This window comes from Seriola aureovittata, chromosome 20 (genome assembly GCF_021018895.1).
Source record: "Seriola aureovittata isolate HTS-2021-v1 ecotype China chromosome 20, ASM2101889v1, whole genome shotgun sequence".
NCBI classification, from domain to species: Eukaryota; Metazoa; Chordata; class Actinopteri; order Carangiformes; family Carangidae; genus Seriola; species Seriola aureovittata.
The window spans coordinates 14355274-14378947 of record NC_079383.1 but is presented as its reverse complement, the minus strand read 5'-3'; the positions used below and the strand labels follow the sequence as shown (position 1 = coordinate 14378947).

Here is a 23674-nt window from a genome sequence, read left to right as displayed (position 1 = left end):
AGCACCTCTGCTTGAAAAATGAATTTAAATTAATCACTTATCAAAATAGCGACAGCGATAGCTTGTTAATTTTCTAATTTACTATTTCATCTCTAATCGTCACACAGAAAAACTCGAGCATCCGGACCCCCAGACAGTTTTTGGCCCTGAGGCAACAGCCCACTTTTCCTGTTTGTTAATTCAGCCGAGGGCCTCAGGACCCCACTGCCATCACTCACTGCTCCGCCGACTGTATGGAGGAGAAGTCGATACTCTCATAACAAGGTGGGGGAAAAAAATTGATCACAACCTGGAGGAGGTCTCATTTATCACTTCATGTCTAGTACTCAGCTGAGCCCACAACATGAGTGTGGATACAGTGTCTCAGGGAAGCTGCCAAACCGACCACCAGACTGATAAAAATCATGAACATGTTTAGCATTTAGTGGGTTTTAATTAAAGATACAGAGTGTTACAGTGTAAACTAAGTAATCATGTGATTTGGATTGCCCCACCTGCTCAAAATAACATTCAATATTTCATATCTAGTGCTGTTTAACATTTCAGACAAGGAGGAATTGAAAACGACAAAAGTGAATAATATAATTCCCCAAAAACAACAGGCTGTCAACAGGCTGATGATTTTTCCTCATGAAATCTCAGCTTGGTTTTATTCCCTTTTATTGCATATTAAAAAAATACAACTATTATTAAAGATAAATGTAGAAAAGACATTTAATTGCATATATAAACAGATATACTTGCATACTATGAATTAAAAATAAACCAAAGGAGACATAGGAAGCAAAAAGCTTAATGATCCCTCTTAAAAACTCATTGCAAGATAAACAAGTTTTTTTTTAATGGAAAACATAATTTCTCAACTAAAAAGTGATGTTCACTTATCAGACTGTTTGAGAGCTTTTTTAGTATCTTTTGACTAATCAGATTAGTTTTTTTTCCCAGCACACAATGTATTTTGGCGTAAACCTGCGTGCATGTTGTTACATTTCCGCTCTTGCGTGGTGGCATGATGGGACTATTGTAAATCCAGATTTGATTTTCTTTTTTCTGAAAGCCATCCATACAAAACAGCCTGAACAGTACACGTATTCACCGCCTGCTCTCCTGCACTTGCAGATAAAAACGAGTCCTGCACTTGGAGCAATTCAATAGGATCTGTATCTGATGGACAGTGGCTGGTTTCTAGCGAGCTGAAGTTTCCACAAGAGAGAGACAGGAGCGCAGACACCAGCAGCTTTAATTGTATGCAAATATTAGCAAGGAGGGAAGCAAATTTTCAATTAGTTCTGAGTACAATTAATAATTTAATGGAGTCGTCTCTTTCTTTTTTTCTTATTCCAATGAAGTTCCCTGATCAGGGAGTGAAATTATAGTCATGAATTAATCTGATTCTTCCAATTACATGACATTTAATACAAAAAATTACAGTTGATCCTTTAATCAGAAAACTGCAGTCAGTATTCAGTCTGTGCGTTGACAGTGTTCGACATAAATATAATACACACACTTAAATCTGCCAGGATAAAGACATGAGCCTGCAGGTAACTGGATTGGTCTCACAGGTACACACACACACACACACACACACACACACACACACACACACACACACACTGCAGTTCTGAATTGAAGTGCAGATGGCGCCATTGTAGAGGCATAGACCCTCCAAGTACATTTGAGGACATAAACTGACATCTCTGCAGTATTATCTGCTGAACACTGTGAGATTTAAAACAAAAGAAAACAAAAACAGGGTCACAGGATGCAGTGGGATTTATTAATCGGAAACATTCATAACCATTTGAATAAAACCAAAGTCAAACATACTCAAGTTTGAACATTCATAGTATATTAATAAAACAATTGGAACAAGGAGAAATTACAGCTCAAAACTGGTACAAAAAATGTTTTCCATTTAATGAGGATTTTTTCAGAGAAAAACAATCCAGTCTTACTGACCCTGAACTTGAGGCATAACCTCAACGCATAACCACCAACCCCTCAGACACATCACAGCTGAAAAGGTTAGACACTTACAATATATTTTCACACTTCAGTGTATAAAAATCAGAAGTAGAAAAGAAATACACAAATATACAATAATATAAAATATGTACAGCTTATTTCTCATATTATTGATGACAAGCCATATATTTCACAAACAAAAAATCTGTTTGTGAGTGGCCATTTTTTTTTTGTTTTGTTCTCAGCTGTGACAGTCCCTAAAGACAAAGATCTGCAGCCTTAGCTTGTAAAGTGGTTTATTTATTTACATTCAATCACATTCACTTCTTCAAAGACCGTCATATCAGCTTATGTAGGGAGGATATACACTACAGTGTATATATTAAACTAGTAACTCTTCCTCTTGGAGCTTTAGTTGCTGGTCTGTGATTGCCATCGTTTGTGCACAGTGTCCAGACTTTGAACCCAACAACCTGCCTGAGGCTCAGCTGTACCGACTGCTGCGACTGTGGCTTCTGCGCCGGGAAGAACTGCGACTGGAGGAGCGGTACGACCTGTGGAGGACAACATCACGATGAAATATTCTAACTTTGATGCATGAAGGAGATGCTTTTCGCCGTACAGCAGATTGACAAATACAAAAACTAAAACACAAAAGTGAGCGCATCAACTGGTCCCACGCTCCGACAGTAAAGCAGGGATTTGTGTAAAAGGCTGAACTGAGACCTGCCGCCTCATTGATGTCTGTCAGGGTTCACCGGGGAGCAGAGCGTCTTACCGGGATCGGCGGTCTGAGCTCCTGTAGCTGTCACTTCGTCTGCGCCCTCGTCTCCTGCTCACACTGCGACTCCGGCTGGAATAGCTGTCATAGGAGTCTGACCTGCGTTAACATACAGCCGCATAACAAGAGTGTTATCACTTTGGGAATATCTACATAATGGTGTTTTGTAGAGGTGTCCAGCTTTGTAATGTTGATCATTCAGACCAAAATACAACAAACACACAAAACACTGATGAGTTGAGGATTAGGATATACTGTATAAAACGTAGGAGACGATACCTTATCATAAGAAGTCAGAGGGGAAATAATTCACTATTTATAGTTCCAGCAAACTGAGAAATCACACGATTGACCCTCTGATGCTTATCCAATAGAAAACCTCAAGATACTAACAAGAGTCAAAAGTTCAATATCACCCTGGTAAAGACAAGACCTCATAAGCTGGTCGGTCATAAGCCCATCACAATGACAGGATGCCCCCCCCCCTTCTCAGGAATATACAGCACATCCTAACACGTGACAAGCATGTGGTATTTAGATCAATACACACAAAGGCATAGAGGAAACAAATACAAAATGAATAAATGATAAAACTTGATGCTTCATGCTATTTTACTTTACACCCATTACTGACTTATTTCCAAAAAAAAGTCTTAAATATTTAAGACTTTAAAAAAAATTACATTTAAGACTAAGGTTCTTTTTTGAGGTGATTGAATTCAGCACTTTTGAAGACTTTTCAGTAAGTGTAAATAACCTGCTATTTGTTTGTCCATAACCAGAGTAACTTCATCAATGTCTGCATCCATAGTGAAAAAGACTGAATAGTTATTGCTTCTACATGCAACTCATAATTAATGGCTTAAGAGAGGAATGGTCTCTTTTACGGCTGCAACTAACTCTGATTAATCTTTTGGTTTATACAATGTCAGAAAATGATGAACAAGACTCAAAAAATTTTTTAAAGGCCAAGGTTACATCTTTAAATAGCTTATTTTGTCCAAACATCCTGAGGAATTTCAAAAACTTGACTGACTGAATATTCAACATTTTTTTCATCACTCAGTATCAGTTGTTCCTCTGATATGATATAATCTAAGCTGCAACTTCATATCGCAGTTTATGAAAACTGACAGGTGTCTAAAAATTCCTTTCAATACTCTCTGGAAGTGTTTGTTTTAATCTTAATATACTGTATGCACAATTGTGTTCAATCACACCTGGATCTCCGACGGCGATTATACGAGCGACTTCTGGAATGACTTCTACTGTAGGTCCGACTGATGGAAGGAGGAAAAAAAAAAAAAAGAGGTTTAGACTAATCATACACTAGTGATGTTAAAATACACAATGGAAAAATACAATGGGAAGTCTTGGAAAGGTAAGTGTGTACAGTCTTTTTTTAAACCTAACAGAGGTTTTTGACTGTTCTAAAGTATTTACATGGCTGAAATGTAAAATGCAGCGCAAGATACTAAAACAACAGGAGTTCCAAGGTTTCTTCTCTATATTGATGACCCCTGGTTTTTGCTGAAAACATTTCCCACTGGGATCCATTAGTTTCGGATTATTAAATCTGCACTTCGGGTTGTACCTGTGACTCCTGTAACTTCGGTATGTACTGCTGCGGGAGCGTGACCGTCCTCTTCCACGTCTCCTCCGACTCCTGCTCCGACTCCTAAAAGAATCACATGGCGTTATAAAGGACATTTTCCCCCCAAGCAAGAACAAAGGGTCCGTTCCAAAGATATAGATTTCGCTTCTAGATTAAATACTGCACATGCACCAACTTTATCACTTCACAACCATCTTGATCTACATCCGAGAAGCCTCTCCAGCATTTAGAAACATTTACCGATGGTGCCCTCATACTGACCTGGAAGAGTAGCTGGAGCTGCGGGATCTACTCCTGGACCTGCTGTAGGAGTGCGACCACCCTCTGGAGCGAGACCGGTGACTGGAAACGGAGCGAGACTTCCTAGACACAGACCTGGACTTCTTCGGGGAACGTGTGCGAGACGTTCCCTTGGTCTTTCCCACAGAAGGGGATTTTTCCTCACTGGAGCTCTCCTGGTTCCTCGGCCTTTGGTTGAGCCGCGCGGTCTTGCGTACCTCGTCGAACAGGGATCCCGGTCTGACCCGGCTTTTACTTTTTATCTCCATTCTTACTCCTTGTGTGTTGGAGTTCTGGTTCTCTTGAATTTGGACGTTTTTCACAGCGACGGGTGGCATGTTCACATTTTGTGTAGCCGACATTCCTTTCAAAGGCCTCCATTTAAAAGTAATTACAGCGCCGGTAGGTTTGCCACCGGCTGCTTCATCTTCCAGTCCAGCAGTTGTCGTGGAGGTAACAGCAGGCTGTCCTTTGCTGTGAGGTAAATCATTATCTTTCCTTCCCATATCAGAAGACTTTGAGGTAGATTTCAGGGTTAATTCAGAGGTGTTAGAAAAAGAATCATGTGTAACTGAAGACTCTTCAATTTCAGCGTCATGCTCTGGCGTACAAATGTCCATGTCATCCAATGACTCCTGTTCTTTGACACTGGGTAGATTAGCTTTATTAGCATTCCTGTTGGATGACTGATGAGCTTCAGCTTGTTTGGGGTTTTTATTAATACATTCTCTTGCTCTCTGTTGCCCCCTCTCTTCTTCTCTACTAGGGTATTTGTTCAAAGAGGCAACATCATTCGTACTGCCGACACCAGGCCTTTCTTTGCCAACTTTGCCGGGACTGTGTTTCTCCTTTTTGGATTCATCTTCATCTTCCTCATCTCCAAACTCCAAAGGTGGTTGCCAGTGAAAAGTCTCTTTCAGCTTCTGATGTTTCCTCTTAGATCTCTTACGTTTGTCCTTACTGTGATGGGAGCCAGTTTTGTTCACACTTCTCCTCTTATGCTTGTGTTTGCGTTTGGCTTTCTTTTTGCTCTTGTGCTTCTCTGGCTCTGTGGCTTTCTCCAGATTTCTCTCTGAAGGACTAGACACAGCAGCAGGAACGGTGATCTTGTGCGCTAAATCGGTCGCTGCCTCCGACGCCTTTCTGGAAGTCTCGCAGTCTGATTCTGAACTGGCCTCCCCTTCCTCTTTTTCAGATATGGCTAACGTCCTCGCTGTCATATTTTCAGAATCGCTTTCTGAATTCCACCCAGTCAGAGCCGACAACTTCTTATCATGAGACTCGCTGGAGAGAGCTGTTTGTTTCTGCTTTTTTGATGGGACATTGCTGTTGCTTTGGCTCACTTTATCGCTGTCACTATCCCACTCAGACCTGCTATTGAAGCTCTCCACTGGCACTGAGCTGAAATGTTTTGTCTCTTGATCTTGTGAGCTGCCTTTCTCTTTTATTTTCTCCGAAGAGTCACTTCTCCTTGAGACAATGATACCAGGACTATGCTCAATACCCGTCTTGTTCTCCGATCCTGAATGAGCATCTTGACTACCGCCGAGTGATATGTACTTATCTAAATTTTTTATCCTCCTCAGAGAGGTGTAATACTCTTTCCATTCTTTGTCTAGTGAGTTCTTTTTGTTGCTGCTTGTTTTCTGGGAGTTTTCGGAGTCTGACCTGCTGTAGGAGGATGAACTGCTGTGATACTGATGAGGGGATCTGGACCTGGACCTACTGTAACTTCTACTCCGTGAGCGACTGTATGATCGGCTGTACGACTTGCTCCTGGAGGACCTGCTGCGTGAGCGCCTTGCAGGCTTGTTTGCTTTGTCGCTTTCGGAGTCTCCAGGCAGAGACTTTGTCGTAACTGAAGTCTGAGCTTTCTCCGTAACCCTGTCAACCGCTTGTCCTGTGGAGGAGAGAACAGTGTGAGCTACTTTAGCTTTAATTTCCTGAATATGGATGTAGGAGGGCTTCCAGGGCTTTTGACCAGGCTTCCAGCGTGAGGGAGGAGGACTGTCGCTCAGTGGGATCACAGGGACATTTTCTGGAGCGGGGACAGCAGGGAGTCTGGGGACGGGTGTGACTTTGCTCTCAGGAAGCTTGTCAGTCAAATGGATCACAGTAACTGGTTTGGTCTTGCTGGCTTTCCTCTTTCTTGGGGATCTAGATGAACTCCTCTTTCTGGATGGAGACACAGACCTGGATCTGTACCTGGATCTTGATCTTGACCTGGATCTAGAATAGGACGAAGATCTGGACAGGGACCGGCTTCTAGATCTAGTCAGGCTTCGAGACCTTGAATAAAACCTCCCTCGAGATCTGGATCGACTTGATGTGTAGGATCTAGAGTAGGATCGTGAGTCTCTGAAAGACAGCGAGGACCGCCTCCTCCGAGCCGATGAATGGCGCTGACTTGAGGAGGAACGAGACGGAGAGCGGGACCGTCGGGACTTTCTTCCTGAAGACGCTGACTTCTCACCCTCCGACAGGTAAGTCTCTTGAGGTTTGTTTTTGGAGCTCTTTTTCTTGCTGTGTTTCTGTTTTTTGGCCTTCTTCTTGTGTTTGGCTTTCTTCTTCTCTTTCTTCTGCTGCCGGCGCAGGCTGGACCTCTCCGAGCTGCGGTCTGAAGAGTGATCTGCAGATCGGGACCACGCGGAGTCGCTTCTGTCATCCCATCTGCTTGAGGAATGGTCATTCAATCTGTTAAGTCAAAAGATGCATGAAGTAAAATAAAGAGAAAAATATATTCCAAGCTACTAAAGTAAAATAATAAGTCATACTTGTCTCCTTTGCTCCATCTCTCCATGCTTGGCGGTTGATAAACTTTGGTTCTCTTCATCTCTTCTTTCCAGTGAGGTGGAGTTTCACTGCTGCCCCGTTCTTCCACAGATGCAGAACGTGATTTAGATCTTGTGGGAGTGTGATATCTCTGCAGAAAAAAGGTTAAAATAATTCATATGAATGCTTGCTAAAGTTCTTCACATAGAGGCTGTGCTTAAATATTCTTTGTCTGGAGTGAATCAGGTGTGATTATCCTGAAAATAATCTCAAGAGTGCAGATTTGTAAAGATTTGTGAGGCCGAGATCAACAAGGAGAAAACAAATGATGAATAATTTGTCTCTGTGGTCAGTGAATTAGATATGTAGATCAGTTCTTTCCAGAAGCGGTTTCCAAACCTTTGGCTTTGCTATATTTGAATAAGTCCCAAAACAGTAAAATTACCCAGCAATCCACAAGAAAAAAAAAAAAAGAGGAAGTCTGAAAAATAAACATGGTTAATCATTTGTGATCCCAGGGATTTATCTTGTGAACACTTGAGGGATCCTAACCCCAAGTTGGGACAGAGCAGTTACAAGCAGATATCTAGAGTGACAACTGCCATAAACAGGTGAGCTTACCATTGTTCCTCTGCCTTTGATCTTGCGTCCAGACTTAGACACTGCTGGTTTCTGGTCAGCTGAAACCGACAATTCTTCTTTCTCAACTCTGCAAAGATCAAAATTCAAAGTAAACACCTACTGTTAATACCGAAGCATGAACTTTTCAAAAGTGTGAGACAACAAATACTAAAAGGAGCCAGCTTGAAACTGACATCTCTGTTTTATCCTCCTGAGATGGCATGTCCCGGCGCAACAGGAAGCGGTTCTCTGGCACCGGCGGGATTTCCTCCGGTCGGACTACGGGCTTCTCTCTCTTCCCACCGTGGTCCTTCTCTCCTTCCACTTCATTCTCTCCCTCCAGCATCTGTCTTTCCACAGAGCTGTGAAAGCAGCAACAACACAACATGATGCAAAACAATGTTTTGTTATGCAAAGAACCAACAAGTCTCGAATATCAGTACTTGCATATATATTTGGATATACAGCTCAAAACTGTGGTGATGTAGGATAAAAAAAATGACCTCTGCTGGAGAGGCAGAACATCAATGTTCTTCTCCTTCTTTGATTCCCTTCTTTTCTTCTTTGACCGTTTCCCCTTTGCATGTTTCTTGTGCTTGCGGTGTTTGTGCTTTTCGTCAGGTTCACTTTCAGATTCCACTGAAGACGAGAACTGAGAGGACGAGTTACGGGAGTTGAGGGATGAGTCGGCAGAATGGGAAGTTCTTTTCCTCTTGCCTTGAAGTACTAAAGTAAGAAATATAACAGCATGCACGTTATATTCAGTGTGTTTTAGGAATACATCAGTAAAAGTAAAGGGATTAAGGAAAGTTCAAATGCCAGGAGTCATTTTCAGGGTGGCATGACTCTGCTGCAACAAAGGCTTTGTTTGATTCTTCTCGGTATGTTGGAGGCAATGAAAGCAGCCCTGGCAGTCAGGTGGGCAGATGCCAACTGAAATCCACAGAGATCACCTCACTGATCCCCATTAAACAGAAGATCACGTTACACGCCCCGTACTAATGCCACCGGGGGGGGGGGTTGGCATCCAAATGCCAACCTCTTACAGGATGAGCAGAAAATATGACCCAGTTACAATCACAGGCAACACACAGATTCCGCACAGAAGACAAAAACCAAAACAGAGAATGACAAAAGTGTAAGCTTTTGTATAGATCACTGGACAATGGATAACATCAATTTAAGCTGTTTTATTAAGAACTATCATAAATAGTCATATACACCCGACATTACACTCTCACTGCACTGGCTGGGTAGCAATATATCAAATCTACAAAGTCTTGAAGTGGAGAGATTTCACGTTCGCTATAAACAACAATGCCCACCTGCAAAAAGATTAAACCGTGGGTTTGTGGCTCATTTTTTTAAGATTCATATCTTCAGTAAGAACCAGTGAGGTCAATGCTGAGCCAAAGAAGGGAGGTCAGAAAATTCCGAGGTGGACACATGTTTGGTTTTGGCCTTTTCATTAGATAAGAAACGTACAGAATAAAGCCAGCTTTACATCTTCAGAAAAAAGATCTGTAACTGAAGAGGTAACTTACCATCATTTGCAGACTTGGTGATCAGCTGACCACAGTCCACCACTCTCACATCAGCGTAGGGTCTACTGGCTGAATCTGTCTTCAGCCCCTCGATCTTCTTTATCACTTCGAAGCCAGAGATGACAAGGCCAAAGACGACGTGGACTCTGCACAGAGGCAAAAAAAGATTATACTTGTCATAATTATACAGGTCTTGACTATTATTACATTATTTCAATAACGCCAAAGGTGCTGAAAATGCATTTTGCTCGATCCGCTCCTCAGCATGTGTGATGGGGTCCTATTGGAACAAACTATTTTTTAGGTTAGAACAGATTTGAAAATCTTACATTGTTGTATTTCTACTCTCAGTTTTCTTCCCATTGTTTTAAAGGGACAAGGTTCAACTGAAAAATAAAAAAAGTCTAATGTACTACCATGCACCAATCTGACTTTAGTCTAATTCCGATTCTTTTCAACAACTTTTCGGGGGCGTGAAGCTTCACGATTAACTGTAAACGCCATTTTTAGTTCCTTCTGTACATCTTTGAAAAATTGCAAAAACCAACAGTAGATTTTACCCATCAAGATGCGGTGCCATCTTGGTTGTGCTGTTTGTGGGAAATCCAGCAATCCAGGGAAGATCAACCAATGGAAGAGGAGGGGTCATGAAAAAAGGAGAAAAAAGAGGAAAAGAATGAGAATAAACAAGTAACTTCAACAAAGCGTGGGTGCTACTGTACCATCTCAAAAAAAAAAAAAGGTACAGAATTTGTAAGACCACCTGTTGTTTAATGATATTTGATTGCACATCAATTTAAGACATACTTTCAATTAAAAACAGCCACAAACAGGCAGGTATACACTCAACAACAGAGTGTGGGTAATTGCGTAATTATATCTGAATCATACAAAGACAGAGTGTATACATTTCCTCCTTTATGTTTCATGAGATTTTTATTCATGGGAGGAAATTATAGTGACAACCTGTTTTAGTGACAAAAGAAAGTCTACAAAGCCAAATAACATGAGTTAATTTAAATTATGTGTGAATACTGTTTTAACATGTCCAAAATAAACAGTCACTCTGCAGAATGTTTGCAAATATATACTAGTGAATGATAAATACAGTCAGGAGAGAGAGAAACACAGCCTTGGAGACACATTACCTTGGAAGGGCAGGATGCTAGAGTTTCTGTAAATTTTACACAAAAACGGCAAGAGAAAAAATGTAACACATTTGTAGGTAAAAAAGAATGAATCCATGTTTCTCTGCTACTTTGAATTCTAACTGCACACAGAGAGGGGATTGTTGACGGTCACACTCAATGACAAATTCTACTGTACAGTTTCAAAACAGAAGGGACAGAAAGCAAAAACAAAAACTTCATTAAGAATGGCACTCAATTAAATGGTATGGTTATTTAAGTTGCAGAGAGAATTGTTGAACTGAATGCTCACATGAAAAACTGTGAACCGTTGGTGTCCTTCCCGCGATTGGCCATCGACAACAGGAAGGCTCTGTCGTGTTTGAGAGTGAAGTTCTCGTCTGTTGGGAGCAGAGAAAGAAGGATCGAAGTCTCACGGTGCGTTCTCCGATTAATGTTAAGACATATTCAGGGACGTACAGGGAAAAAAAAAAAAAAAAAAAAAAAATCTGCATTTTAATCCATCAAACCCCATCATTACCTCACCAATCAGTCTTTCCACAAAGTCAGCTGTTTTTCGTTGGAGCCAAATTTGACTTGTAGTCGTTTTTCTAAAGCACCAAACAACTGCTCTTGTATGATTTAGACAATTAAAATACAATTCATTCTGACAACCTTCCAAAAAATACCATATTGGCTGCCATTCATATCAACATGCTATGCTCAGACTGGATGCCTGCTTGAGACAGATTATCCCTCCATTGCCTTTCTTCCCCCGCAAGGTCACATTATTGTCAAGTGGCTTAACGTTTTGAAGCTTTTAGAACAATTCTCCATGATGGTAGATTCAAGGAGGGTCAAGAAATTTTTTAGAGCCGTCAAAAACATTAAAAGGCAGGAGAGAGGATAATCAATAAGAAAACATTGTAAAAACGGTACCCACAAGTGTCCGATATTGATGTAAATTATAGACAAAAAGGCAAATAAATTCTCACTGTGATGAATCACCTATTTAAAGCAAAGTTCATGTCTCCTACAGATGATTTGGGACAATTGTTCCATAGTGATAAAGAGTAATTTAATGGACTAAAATATGAACTAAACGCATTTTACTATGAGTGATTACAATCAAACACTGAAGTAACATCATCCACAGTAACAGGGAGTTATTTTATTCATATTATTTTGTAAAACATGAAGAATAAAAAGCTTCCTAATGTGTAAATCTTAACTGTCTCTACATCTTTATACATATTTAAAGACTAATTATCTTATACCCACTGTGGCACTCCCAAGTAGTCTTCATATTGAGCAGAGATACTGCCACTCTGTACCTGTCATGCTGAGGATACTGTAACTATAAATACCACATATGTAACATATAAAGTAATTTGAGCAGCCAGAGGCTTTGGGGGTTTAACAGGGGAGCTGTGTGAATGGCAAATCCGTCAGTACAAATTTGCACCTGTGCTTTTGCACAGATTTGCACCGTTTTGTTGTTGTTGTTGTTGTTTGTTTGTTTACTGACTGAGGAAGGTGGTGGGGACAATGTTGACATGGTGTTACTGAGCTGTGTACATCTCTTACCTTCTCATTTTGCAAAAGACCACTCTATAAATAAAAGAATATGTTGAAAATTTTAGGCAGGAAGATTGTAGCTTTCAATAAAGAGAATGCCTACTCTCCATGCTGATTTGATATAGCCCACTACTGTAACTAAATAGAAGACAGCACTATACAATGGAAAAGTGAAGGTCAAGAGTCATACAAAGGAAAATTCAGAAGAACCCTGTTTACAACAATAGCCGCATGCAATTTTAATGCTCATGCAAAAGTATTTAAGTATTTAGATGTACATTTATGAGATATCAGCAATGTAGACTGCTCATTAAATAACTTCATATTCTCATTACCTTCAAAGTAGCCACCATATATGGACTCTCCTCCTCTTCCATTTCCTGCAAAGATTAAAATGGTAAATTAATTGAACTCTTTTTTTTTATCTAAATCAGACTAAACGTGCACACATGGTACCACATTAGATAAAAGTGCTTGTCTTGGACAATATTTGAGGAGTGGTTAATGTGCTTCTCTTCTGTGGCCAACACATTCAGCAAAATAGTATGCTAGGGGCATTTCTTACATATCTGAAACAGCTAAAAAACACTGTCAATCCCTTGTACTAATGTTATTTACAACATTTCAATCTGAGCCATCAGATCGTTCCCCTCACAGTCAAGAATTTTTCATCCAACACTAAAGTTTTTAAAGACTTTCTGGCATGTAAAAACTCCACAGAAATTCACGAAATCATTCGAATTGATTAAACAAGAACTCTCTCAATGTAAATGAGGTTATACATTAAACCATTACCTTCGGTGAAGTCGCCTCCCTGGACCATGAAGTTCTTTACAACTCTGTGAAATGTGGAGCCTTTGTAGCACAGCTTTTTCCCTGTGATTTTGCCAGTTCCCTTTTCACCTGCAAATACATGTGTGTTAACTGAATCTAAAAAACAGCTAAAGATACAGTAAAACAGGGCCTGCTACTGTACACACCACTTTGTGTGTACCAGATGCCTTGAGGTGTTAAGAAATGTTGGTCTTGAATTTTGCCGCGTGGGATTCATTCTTAACAAGGGAATGATCCCACAATTGGGGCAGGGGGGGGTTTCAATAAACAGGACTCCTTTGTTCAGGCGTCTCGTTGTTAATACTCTAGTGCAGGACTACATGATTCATTAAGAAATCTTCCACTGGAGTGATACTGACTCGGGACAGAATAGTAGCCCAAAGCTATTACCCCGTGGATTTACCTTTCCACTGGCTTAAAGCAGACGTGAAGGCAAAGATTTCATTAGATGTGTTGATATGTTTTAAGGTTGGCTTCAGCAGACAGAGGGCTGTCTGTTCAGATGGGCAGCTTGGGTTGCTAATCTTTTAGTATTTTGCTTCACTGGCTTCAGCATTGTTCCAAAGGTTCGGTTTCTTATAGAGTCAGCTGATCCCTTCCTAAAAGGACACGTTAGAAACTTTGAGAAAAGTCGCAGCAATCTGCCCGGCTGACTCTTGTATATTATTGTGTTATGTTCTCTGTGTGTTTGTATAAGTGCGTTCAGGTAAAAGTAACGGACTAACCAGCCGTCTCCCATGTCTGCCCTTGCCGATATCTTATTCCCATCGGCGAGGTGGGGTGAAAAATGAGAGGGAGGATCGATCTGCCGTCTGTTTGCAGATTTATGGCCATCTCTAGACAGACCATCACTACTACAGTGTACTGTGTCCTGCTCAGTGGGGCGAAATATCTAGGGAGACAGACCAGGACCCCTCTATCCGTCCAGTAACTCCATCTGTCACTGGATCATTTACACTACAGCCATACCTCCTTCCCTCGTGGTATTAAATGACCAAAGAGGGGTGAGGATCGCGGTGCTGTGGTTCTTATTTTTCCATTTCATTTTCTACTCATGGTGATCAACTTATGGAACACACAGGGAGGATGATAATTGTGTTAAACGTGTCCTTGACTGAACATTACTCACCAGTGCACAAACAGAGAAAGTTTTTGCTGGTCTTGGGACAAACATCCGAAAAAAGTTGGAAGACTATGCGCCCAACTGCAAGAAAGAAAAGAAAAGAAAGTAAGCAAAAGGATTCCTTCTGCTTGCAGCTACAGAAATTTTGTTTGAAAATAATACAAAATAGCTTAAATATTAACTGTGTTACAAAAAACAATTAACAAAAAAAAGAAAAAAGCTTTAATAGGCCAAGGATACAATTAAGAATAACAATTAAGTGGCCCAAATGTGCATACTGCACACTTTTAATTGGCTTCCAACGTGGAATTACAAGGATCCTGTGGCAAAGCTCAGACGTTATAGAAACTTTCCCATAGCTACAGGCAAATCTAGACTTTAATGGAACCATTCAGCACACCAAGCCAGCATACTGCTATCCACTATCATCTTGTACAACCACAAGAATATCAATCAAAAGCGCCAAGGCTAAGAAAAACATTACATAGATAAAGTCTCGACATTTTTATTGATGGTGTCAGTTCAAAATAATCATCTACTAAATTGAAGCAAGGCTGTTTACGTTACTATTTCTCATATCAGTACACTGATTTTAAATTCTCTTACCTGGCTCCCGGTTGAGCTCCACATCAAAGTAACACTGAGGGCGGTCTTTCACCCCCATTGTGATCAAAGTCTGGGTGACCTAAAATGTAGAAAGAGTACAAACCAGCTAAGCAGGAGAAAATAATAAGCCAGTTTTCTCTTAAAGAAGCACTTAGCGCTCCCTTTTCTATCTGTTAGTTTAAGCCTAGAAAGTACAGCATACTGAGAGGAGTGTGTTGGAAAACAATGTAGAGTGACTAAAAGACAGTGAGAGAAGATAGAAACAGAAATGGGAGGAGAGAGAACAATGGGAGGAGAGAGAGAAAGAGAGGCAGAGAGAAGTCTATGAGGAAATGTACTGGCAATGCAAATCCAAGCAGAGCACAACACAGCCTCCTCACTGTGCATTTTTAACCCCTGTCTCTACTGTCAACTTGGATATGAATGTATGACAGTTTACAGACTCAAGACAATGCACAAGCATGAGTCAAGTATATAATCAGGTGGAGCTTGCACATTACACATCCAAATTGTAATTCTAGATATTTGCTTTACATGTTGTGCAAAGGTAGAAGTAGTTTTCTATTGATGAGGTTCTTTCTGCCTAAAAACCATATCCAAATTGTGTCAGAAGCCTTTTGGTTTTAATGTTTATTTTTCATTATGTGGACAAGTAGCAACTAAATCATGTTTCCAAAAGCCTGCCTCAACTTGTTCAGTGTCAGTGTTCTTCTATTGTTGAGTAGAGAAGCTGAAGAGCACAAGGTTTTCAGTTTGTGCACAAAAATATGTCATTAGCATCTTCAATTATACCTACAGTATATGAAAACATTTGGTTTGTGAACAGTTTGTGTAGCTTTATTGGTAATAAAAGCGCAACAAGGAGAAAGTACAGCGTCTCATAATAATCTGTCACTAATGTCTGGATTTATTAAAGTTGCCTATTATTTAAACAAACCCTGTGTCACTGTGCTGACATGTAACAATTAGCACCTCAAATGGTGTGTTCGGGTGTTGCAGGGAAGTGTTTTGCATATGCATGCAGTACGCTGACAAGTGAAATATGGAAAAAATCATTACTGGATTTCGGGACACTGAGAGCAGTAAACCCAAAGGGAGGATATGGAGCTTTCACTTCATCAAATAATTTATTGGACACTAGTAATGTAACATGAAGGAGCAGGCTCTGAAGTAGTATCAGCAGGGTATAAAGAAGATATTTCAGCAACCTAATTTGGCTTACTGTGTGAATCTGCTATGATAACACTTTCTAGTAGAATGACACAGGTCACTTCTGTGAATTTCTGTTTGTACAACAGAGGGTCTTATATAATAAGCAAGTACAAAACCCACTGCTGAAGAATAAGCTAGGATTTGGACTGTGGTTTAAAAGCAATTCGCCAAATTTGCTGAGTGCCTAAACAACTTTTCCCATTTCCATTTGAATTCCACGTGTGAAATGTAGTCACACACTTCATTATACCTGTGAATTTCCAGAGTTTTGACATCTGTGGAGGTGTGGTGTGTCAGCTGATTTGAATTCTAAGTAAATGAGTGAACAATAACTGAAGCAGTAGTGCAGGCCTTACTATCTTACTGCATAGTTAATGACAGAAGAGAAAACTGTGACAGTGTAGCTGAATTACACTGTGGTCACAAATCTGATGAATAAAAACTGGAGGTGATCATACTGGATTTGTACAATAGCTTATGGGTCACATCACTTCAGCTGCCAGTGCTCAACACAGAGACAGGAACGCATTGTATTTATAGCCAAACTCATATCATGTTGCAAACCATGACTGCATGAACTCTGATGTACTGGGATTGACACTGACACTTTGTAAAACCTTCCCTCTAACAATAAACACCTGCACATTTAGGAGAACTAACAAAGAACACAAAGTAATGTGACCTAAATGTCATACAAGTCATGAAAACGACAGTAGCTAAAAAGCCTGATGAATAATGTAAATGCAATAAAAAAAAATTAAAAAAAATGTCAGGAACCAGCAATATTGTCAATTCACACTAGGAACTGCGCGACATTTATTAGCACAAGAACCTCCACTTTCACTACTCACATAACGTTGGCTAAATATCAGTGTGACACATTTTACTCATTGCTCTGTTTTGTTTAGCTTAAAATAAACCATCCATTACTGTGAGATCAAGCCATGCCGACAGAGTAAAAGACAAAGGAAAACATCCACTTGCTACATAGCTAACGATGGTTACGTTAACACAAACGCTTCCAAAATGGTTGTGCTAACAGCTAGTAGCTAGCTAGAGTTAGCTGGCTTCCGTTAGATTTCTTTCTGCTGCAATGACAATAAACATTTAACGTAACGATGACAATTACACTACAGGTGATCCAAAGATGTTAATAACACAACTAACCTCTGTACAGTAGCTAGCTGGCCAGTTAGCTAGTCACTGACGGTCAGCAAGCATGAGCTAACTTCACTTTTTAGTGAAGGAGGTTGGTGCGCTGTGAGATATAACTCCGACTGGTTGCCAGTAGTTTTGTCCCTCCCGAGTTCCTGTAGAAGATTTGTTGTGGTTTTGTTGTATCAGGAAGAACACTTCAAGTTAGCTCGTTAGCTGTTTTAATAATTTGTTACGTAAATATTATAACAGGTTATTTAGGTTCTCCATTTTAATCGCCGGTATCAGAAAGTATGCGATTGCACTCGTAACGCGTATCTGAAGCTGGGGCTGGCTACCTGCTGGTGGTGTATTTGTTTGATATGATGCTATAGTCAGCTAACCTACAGTAGCTAAGTAACAAGGTGCAGCATGAAACCCATGATAATGAGGTAAGGTGTAAAAAGTATTACTACGCGTACATTATTTATCTCAGGCGAGAGTTAACAGATTCCCAAGTTCAGACTGCACAATTTTTAAATCTACGCAGTTAAAATTACACACTCTATAATGTATCCCAGCTAAAACCCATGCAGTCTACTACAATAATACAAAAGCTCTGCAATAATTCAGCCTTCATGGCGGTAGAGAGATGTTAATTTACCTTAAATTCCACTTTGGATGTTGTAGTGGTGCTGCTGAAGTGTAATTACACCGGTTGTAGGTATACATGTGGTGTATTATTCAGTCTGTTGATAAAAATAGAGTAAGCAACCCCTCAGAATAGCGCAGTGCAATTAAGCAACACCACAAGCCTCCAAAATGACCATAAAGGTGAATCAACACCAGTATGAAACTGTCAAGGCAGATTGTATTTCAAGGCTGTTATAGTAGACTGATATTGTTTTAGTCAAGTGTACGTAATACACTGGCAATTGAGTGTATTTTAATTTATTACAGAGCTGTCGATTAATTGATACAGTGAGTCAATAGACTGTAAATTAATCTGTGACTATACTGATAATGTATTAATCATTTAGGTTATGTTCAAGCAACAATAAGCCAAAATATTTAATCCTCAGTTATTGCTTCTCTTTTCTGTCTGTTGTGATAGTAAACAGAATCTCAATTTCTCAATTATTTGAGAAAATAACTGTCACATTATGAAAATAATTTAGTTGCAACCCTCATATTGTAATCCTGATGATCTGGTCTTGATCTGTAACCCATGCAGACAGTGTGTTCTTCATGGACCCAGTGGATCATGTCTCTGATCCTCTTCGCCTTTGTGGTTCGGGTCAGGGATGGACTCCCCCTGTCAGCCTCCACAGACTTTGAACATAACAGAGAGCTCCAGGAGAGGAAACAGCAGCTCAGGGCCATCAGCAAGGCGCTGTCCCGCTTCCCTGACAGAGGGACGGTCAAGGGCCAGGAGCTCAACATATAGTAAGGGTTCAGGAATCAAAGCCGCAGCAGACCGTTTCAGTGGTGCCTTCTGTAGCTGTACAAAGACACACTACACATCCTAATGCAGAACACAGAAATAATGTTGTCCATTTGATCACAGGGGCATCCATGTCATGTTGTGTCAGGCTGTTTGTTTACTAAACACCTTTTCTCCTCTCGACTGTTCAGCTTCATCTCTTCAGAGGGTGTATCCTACATGACTGTGTGCCACTGCAGCCTCCCTGTTGCTAAGGCCTTCTGCTTCCTGGAAGATCTGCGCTGGGAGTTCACAGCATGCTTCAATAGCACTGTTGTTGCCTTGGCAGCCAGGCCATATCCATTTTTGGAATTTGGTGAGTAGGAAGCGAAATACTGTCACATAGATTTGCATAGATTTCCCTCTGCTGATTGCGAGGGATTTTGCTTTGAATTTAAATATCACATGCTGAATGACAAACAAAGCGCCTGTGTTTTGGTCGTCTCCTTTAAATTATAGTTAGATAAGTTGTTTGACACAAATCTGTTACCCTTGCTGCCAATTGACAGACAGCACCATTCAGAAGCTGAAGCAGCAGTACAACCAGAGCCGTGGTCCGGCCCTGGAGGTTACGTTGGCAGAGGTCCAGGAGGATCTTAGGATCCATCCACTACAAGTAATTAACTTGGACGAGGTGGAGCTCACCAATGGCATCGCAAATGGACATATGGAGCAAGGTTCTGGATCTGGTAAGGCTTATACAGCATAAAATGAGCAGTACTGTCAAATTATTACTGCCTATAACAGCACTGTAAAACGTATTTATTGGTTGAATCAAACGATGAACAGTCCTCATATTTTTTGAATATGTTTGATTACTCTCCACTAATCATATGATCACTTTCTTTTGTTTTAACAGGTCAAAATGTAAGACTTGAACCAGTGACAGCACCAGGCATTCTCTCTCTGGTCCTAAATATTATGTGTGCTTCCTTGAATGTAATCCGTGGTGTGCACCTCATAGAGTACACATTCCAGGTATGGCGGTGCTTGGATGTTTCTCACAAATACTTTAAATGAATAACTGTTGAATAACATTTGCAGCATGTCAATGTGCCATAACTTGCAAGCTTATACAATAAAAATATATATGTGTAAGACAAAAATGCATACGTCGTGGCTTTCTCATTCACATAAACAAACTGAACTTAAGTCATGCATGAGATGATATTAATTACAGATATGTTGATCTGGCTGAACTGGCTGCTATGCATTAGCATTTTGCTGTGGAAGCAAAAGGTGTTTACATAGAAAATAATAACATTGTGATTTGCAGAAAACTGGACAGATTATCACTCTTGTGTGAATTTGTTTCAAATTTGGAATAACTTTTACATACAAACAGCTGAAGTGAACTTTTATTCTTTTCTCTTTGCACAGGATGACTATGAGGGAATATGGAACGTTGTGGCATTTCTTCTGGCGTTTGTCTGCTGTGTGTCTCAGGTAAATCCAGTTCACATTTTCAACACACTCCGGCATTACACATCGTCCTTGCAATCCGCGTGGCATTAAGCTTGCGAATGAACCCCCTGTGTCCACAGTGCCACCTCTACCTGTTCCACTCGTCTCTGAAGAAGCTGAAGTCCTTCACTCTGTTGAGCGTGATCGTCCTATGCAACTTGTACCTGCTCGGCATGAGGAATGTCTGGCAGCTGATCTTCCACATTTCTGTCGCCTCCCTCTCCACCGTCCTCATCCTCAACCGCAAACTCCAAGACAGAACTAATGACTGTGGGGTCTGAGGAGCATGGGACACTTAATTGTGGTTCGCCATTTGTGTCTCCAGTGTTCAGCGCAGGTGAGAATAACAAGGTAGCAAAAGAGTTGATCCACACGAGTCATGGAGATGCCTTGCCCTTTAAAAAAAAAAAACATATTCCTGAACCTTGTGTCATCGCTGAGAATTACTTGTGTACTTGCACTTTGTGTACATTGTTTCAAAGACTGTACTGACTATCCAGTGAAAATGCAGTTCTTTCTGGATCCCTAAAAATATCCTTAAACTAACACTGTAAACTGAGAGGAAGAAGGAGGTTTCTGCTGTTTGACGAACAAAAATGTTGCTCAGTGTCGTCAGAACTGTCCAGTTCAAAAAGGTTTTAAAGAAGATGAAGGAGCTTTTTTTATTCTTTTCTTTTCTTTTTTTTTTTTAGTTAGAGTTGTTGACCAAAGTTTTTCACGTAGAAAACAACAATGTTGTTGAAGCTAGGTTTGCTTGAGATTTGGGAATTAAGATGCATTTCTGCCTGCATTCTGGCTCAGTATTATTTCTACCACAGGCCATTGATTATCTTTGCATAATCAGTTTACAAAGCTACGTGACGGGTCGTGATTGTAACAGACATTAGATTTAATTGTACTTTTAAAATAGGCACACATGGCTGATTAGGAGATAATTAGGTTGCCCATCTTTAATTGGCGGCAGTGTGATAAGTGAACTATTTAGTGTAGTTTGATTAAAGATCAGTGAAATTTAGGTGAAAGGGAAATGCAACTTTTATTTGCTTTAAATTATTTGATCATTAGGTTTTGGAAAAAACAAAACAAATTCAAACGTGTAAATGTTAAACTATGGGTTGTTTCATGCCTTACTATGACAATGCAAATATAGTTGATTGTTTTCGTTTATTTAATTGTATCATCTTATTTAAAGTTTCACCGGGAAGTGCTCAGCAAGTTCAAATGTAAGGGCTCCGTTAATGACTCCACAGAAATGACATTTTACATTACTGAGGCATTTTATCGCTTAAACGCTGTTTTCAACACCGTTTTTGATTTAAGGAGAATTGTATCGCATAATCTCCAATTTAAAACGTTTTTTGTACTATCAGAACAAAGTTCGATATTTTAGTTGTGCGTTTTTCTACTGATCTCTGCGTTGTTCAAATGTATACTGCGGGTAAGAATACGAAAGCACTGATTTGTTCGGTAAAATAGGAATGAAAATTGTTGGGAAAGTTTTTTGACTGCACTATTACGTTTAGATTTTTTTTTGGCAGTTGAATGTGTTGCGTATCGGGTTTAGCTTAAATTATATTTTTATCCTGATTTCTGTTTACTTTTTTTTTTTTTCTGTTTCTTTTGGGTTTATAACACTCCGTATGTGTAGCTCCCAAATTCTGTTCAACTTAGAAATCATAGGGTTATAATTTAAGTTTGAATATAGAACGCATCACTGTAGCGCTGCTAAATAAATAGGCTAAGTATTAGTCTCCTTAGGTTAACTTTTTAACGTTTTGTGTATTGAGCTTCTTAGATATTCACTTAACAGTTGCATTGGGTGTCTGTTAAGCAAGGGAAATAAATTATTAGTTTATGGTGTTTGTCACACAGGTAGTGTTGGGGCTGCAGTGGAGCTGTAAAATCTGTCTTCTTCATTGAACTGTTCCCTTATTTTATCAAGAAAGTAAGAGGGAATTTTATAAAGAAAACAAAACATTTATATCTCATCTGACAATCCAAACGTCCTTCTAATAGTTTAGAAAAGCCACTTTTAGCTTGTAGTTTACAAAGTTTATAAAGAGTGAGAGAACTCAAATGTTTTCAGTGGACATATGAGATGTATCGCAGCTGCAGTTTATGCAGGTGAGCCTCCTATTAGTAAATTTACATTTGTTCTTTTATTAGTTTTTTCTATCCAGAACTATGAGAGCACACAGAGCTGAGAATTAGACCGGCCCTGTGAGCAGTTCTCTGATGCTGTGTTCAGCTGTATGACGGAGGGGTAAACTCTTATGTTATATCTCTTATGTTTTCTTTGACATAGTCGGCATACATTTTGTGATTAGTGATTTTGAAATGTTCAAACGCAGTAAATAAGTGAAACTTTGTCATTATTTGTTATGCGACATGGTTTTTCCCGTGGCTTTAATATTTTTGATACAAAGGTTTTACTGATTCACTGTTTCCTCTCTACACTACATGAAATGTACAAATACCCTGCTGACCAAATGAAATGTAAATAAATGTTGCCATCAATGTTTTAAAGATGTAGAATCAAGTAAGGATATTTTAATACTGAACATAAAAATTAAGTTTAATTATGTTGAACATGAAGGTGTTCAGACATACAGTAGGAATGCACTGTACAATTGAAACGTGTGGCAGCCATCTCTTTTCCTACTGACATCAGGTCTTAAATGAACACAGTTTGTAAATTTGAAAATCATTAAGCTTCTAGGACACTTTCTTTTGTTCATTACCAAACACTCAAAAGTTGTTTGTATCTAATTTGACTCACGCGAGGTCGATTCAGTGGGTTTTCAGTTGGCTGCAGTCTGTTTATAATGATGGGAGATAATGAAATATTGTCATTCAGTGTAACTGCCAAATACACTGGTGATTACAGGGCTTTATTTTTTCCTGCTGTGGTAAAACTGACATTTCATTAATAAACAGTGTCTTTTTTTCCATCTGTTAATGTTTTATCTGTGTGTGTGCACAAAATCAACAATATGACGCAATAAGAAATATTTTATTACCTTGATTATTTGGCTCATTTTATTAAAAAAAAAAAATGTCTATAAGCTACATCCAGCTGAGAGAGTGTTTTGATGCTGTTTTTGACAAACCCGAGCACCACATGTAAATTCATTGCTATTTTTTCCTTATTACACCAGATGGCGCTCTTTCACCACTTAGTAATCTTGATGTTCCTTTTCGTTTGTGTTGCGCTCAGTAGATATTGTCGCCTGTCTAGTTTAATATGATAACAGCTGATAATATTCATCACAGGAGGCCTATGATTCATCACCAGCAAATATACATTAGATCAAACAAATATTATGGATGAAACCTAAGTGTTGTGTAGCCTCAGAGAAAAAAACAGGAGGGAATAAAATGCACAGAATAATGAATTATATTATTAGATGACACATTTGAACAATTGAGAAAATAGACCAATTAGTCCTCCGGAACTGCTGACCCTGATTTACATGGATCACATTCAGGTTTAAACAGCTACATGAATAACTTCAAGGCAAATTTGTTTACCT

The 23674-nt window shown here is 39.6% G+C and overlaps 2 protein-coding genes across 5 annotated transcripts; one reads left to right on the top strand and one right to left on the bottom strand.

The window, feature by feature from the left end:
- Positions 1-1758: 1758 nt before the first annotated feature.
- On the bottom strand, positions 1759-17365 carry nktr (natural killer cell triggering receptor). 4 transcript variants are annotated; one of them, XM_056363836.1, is made up of 17 exons: positions 17228-17365; positions 14849-14927; positions 14249-14323; positions 13081-13188; positions 12621-12665; positions 11021-11108; positions 10141-10170; positions 9581-9726; positions 8540-8762; positions 8231-8398; positions 8037-8124; positions 7418-7566; positions 4626-7337; positions 4344-4427; positions 3970-4029; positions 2747-2848; positions 1759-2522 (listed from the first exon to the last, which is right to left on the bottom strand). In XM_056363836.1, exons 2-17 carry the CDS (start codon positions 14904-14906, stop codon positions 2453-2455), a joined length of 4206 nt encoding a protein of 1401 aa, XP_056219811.1. In that variant the 5' UTR covers positions 14907-14927; positions 17228-17365; the 3' UTR covers positions 1759-2452. The 4 variants fall into 4 exon arrangements, with proteins under 4 accessions (XP_056219811.1, XP_056219812.1, XP_056219813.1 ...); XM_056363837.1 differs by having other exon boundaries at positions 4626-7313; XM_056363838.1 differs by lacking the exons at positions 14249-14323; positions 14849-14927; positions 17228-17365 and adding an exon at positions 12295-12318 and having other exon boundaries at positions 13081-13153.
- A 141-nt stretch (positions 17366-17506) lies between these two features.
- Positions 17507-23094, top strand: sec22c (SEC22 homolog C, vesicle trafficking protein). Its single transcript, XM_056363840.1, has 7 exons — positions 17507-17646; positions 18429-18640; positions 18830-18993; positions 19187-19366; positions 19537-19655; positions 20058-20123; positions 20222-23094. The coding sequence occupies exons 2-7, from the start codon at positions 18459-18461 to the stop codon at positions 20420-20422; spliced, it is 912 nt and encodes a 303-aa protein (XP_056219815.1). The 5' UTR covers positions 17507-17646; positions 18429-18458; the 3' UTR covers positions 20423-23094.
- Positions 23095-23674: the final 580 nt, after the last annotated feature.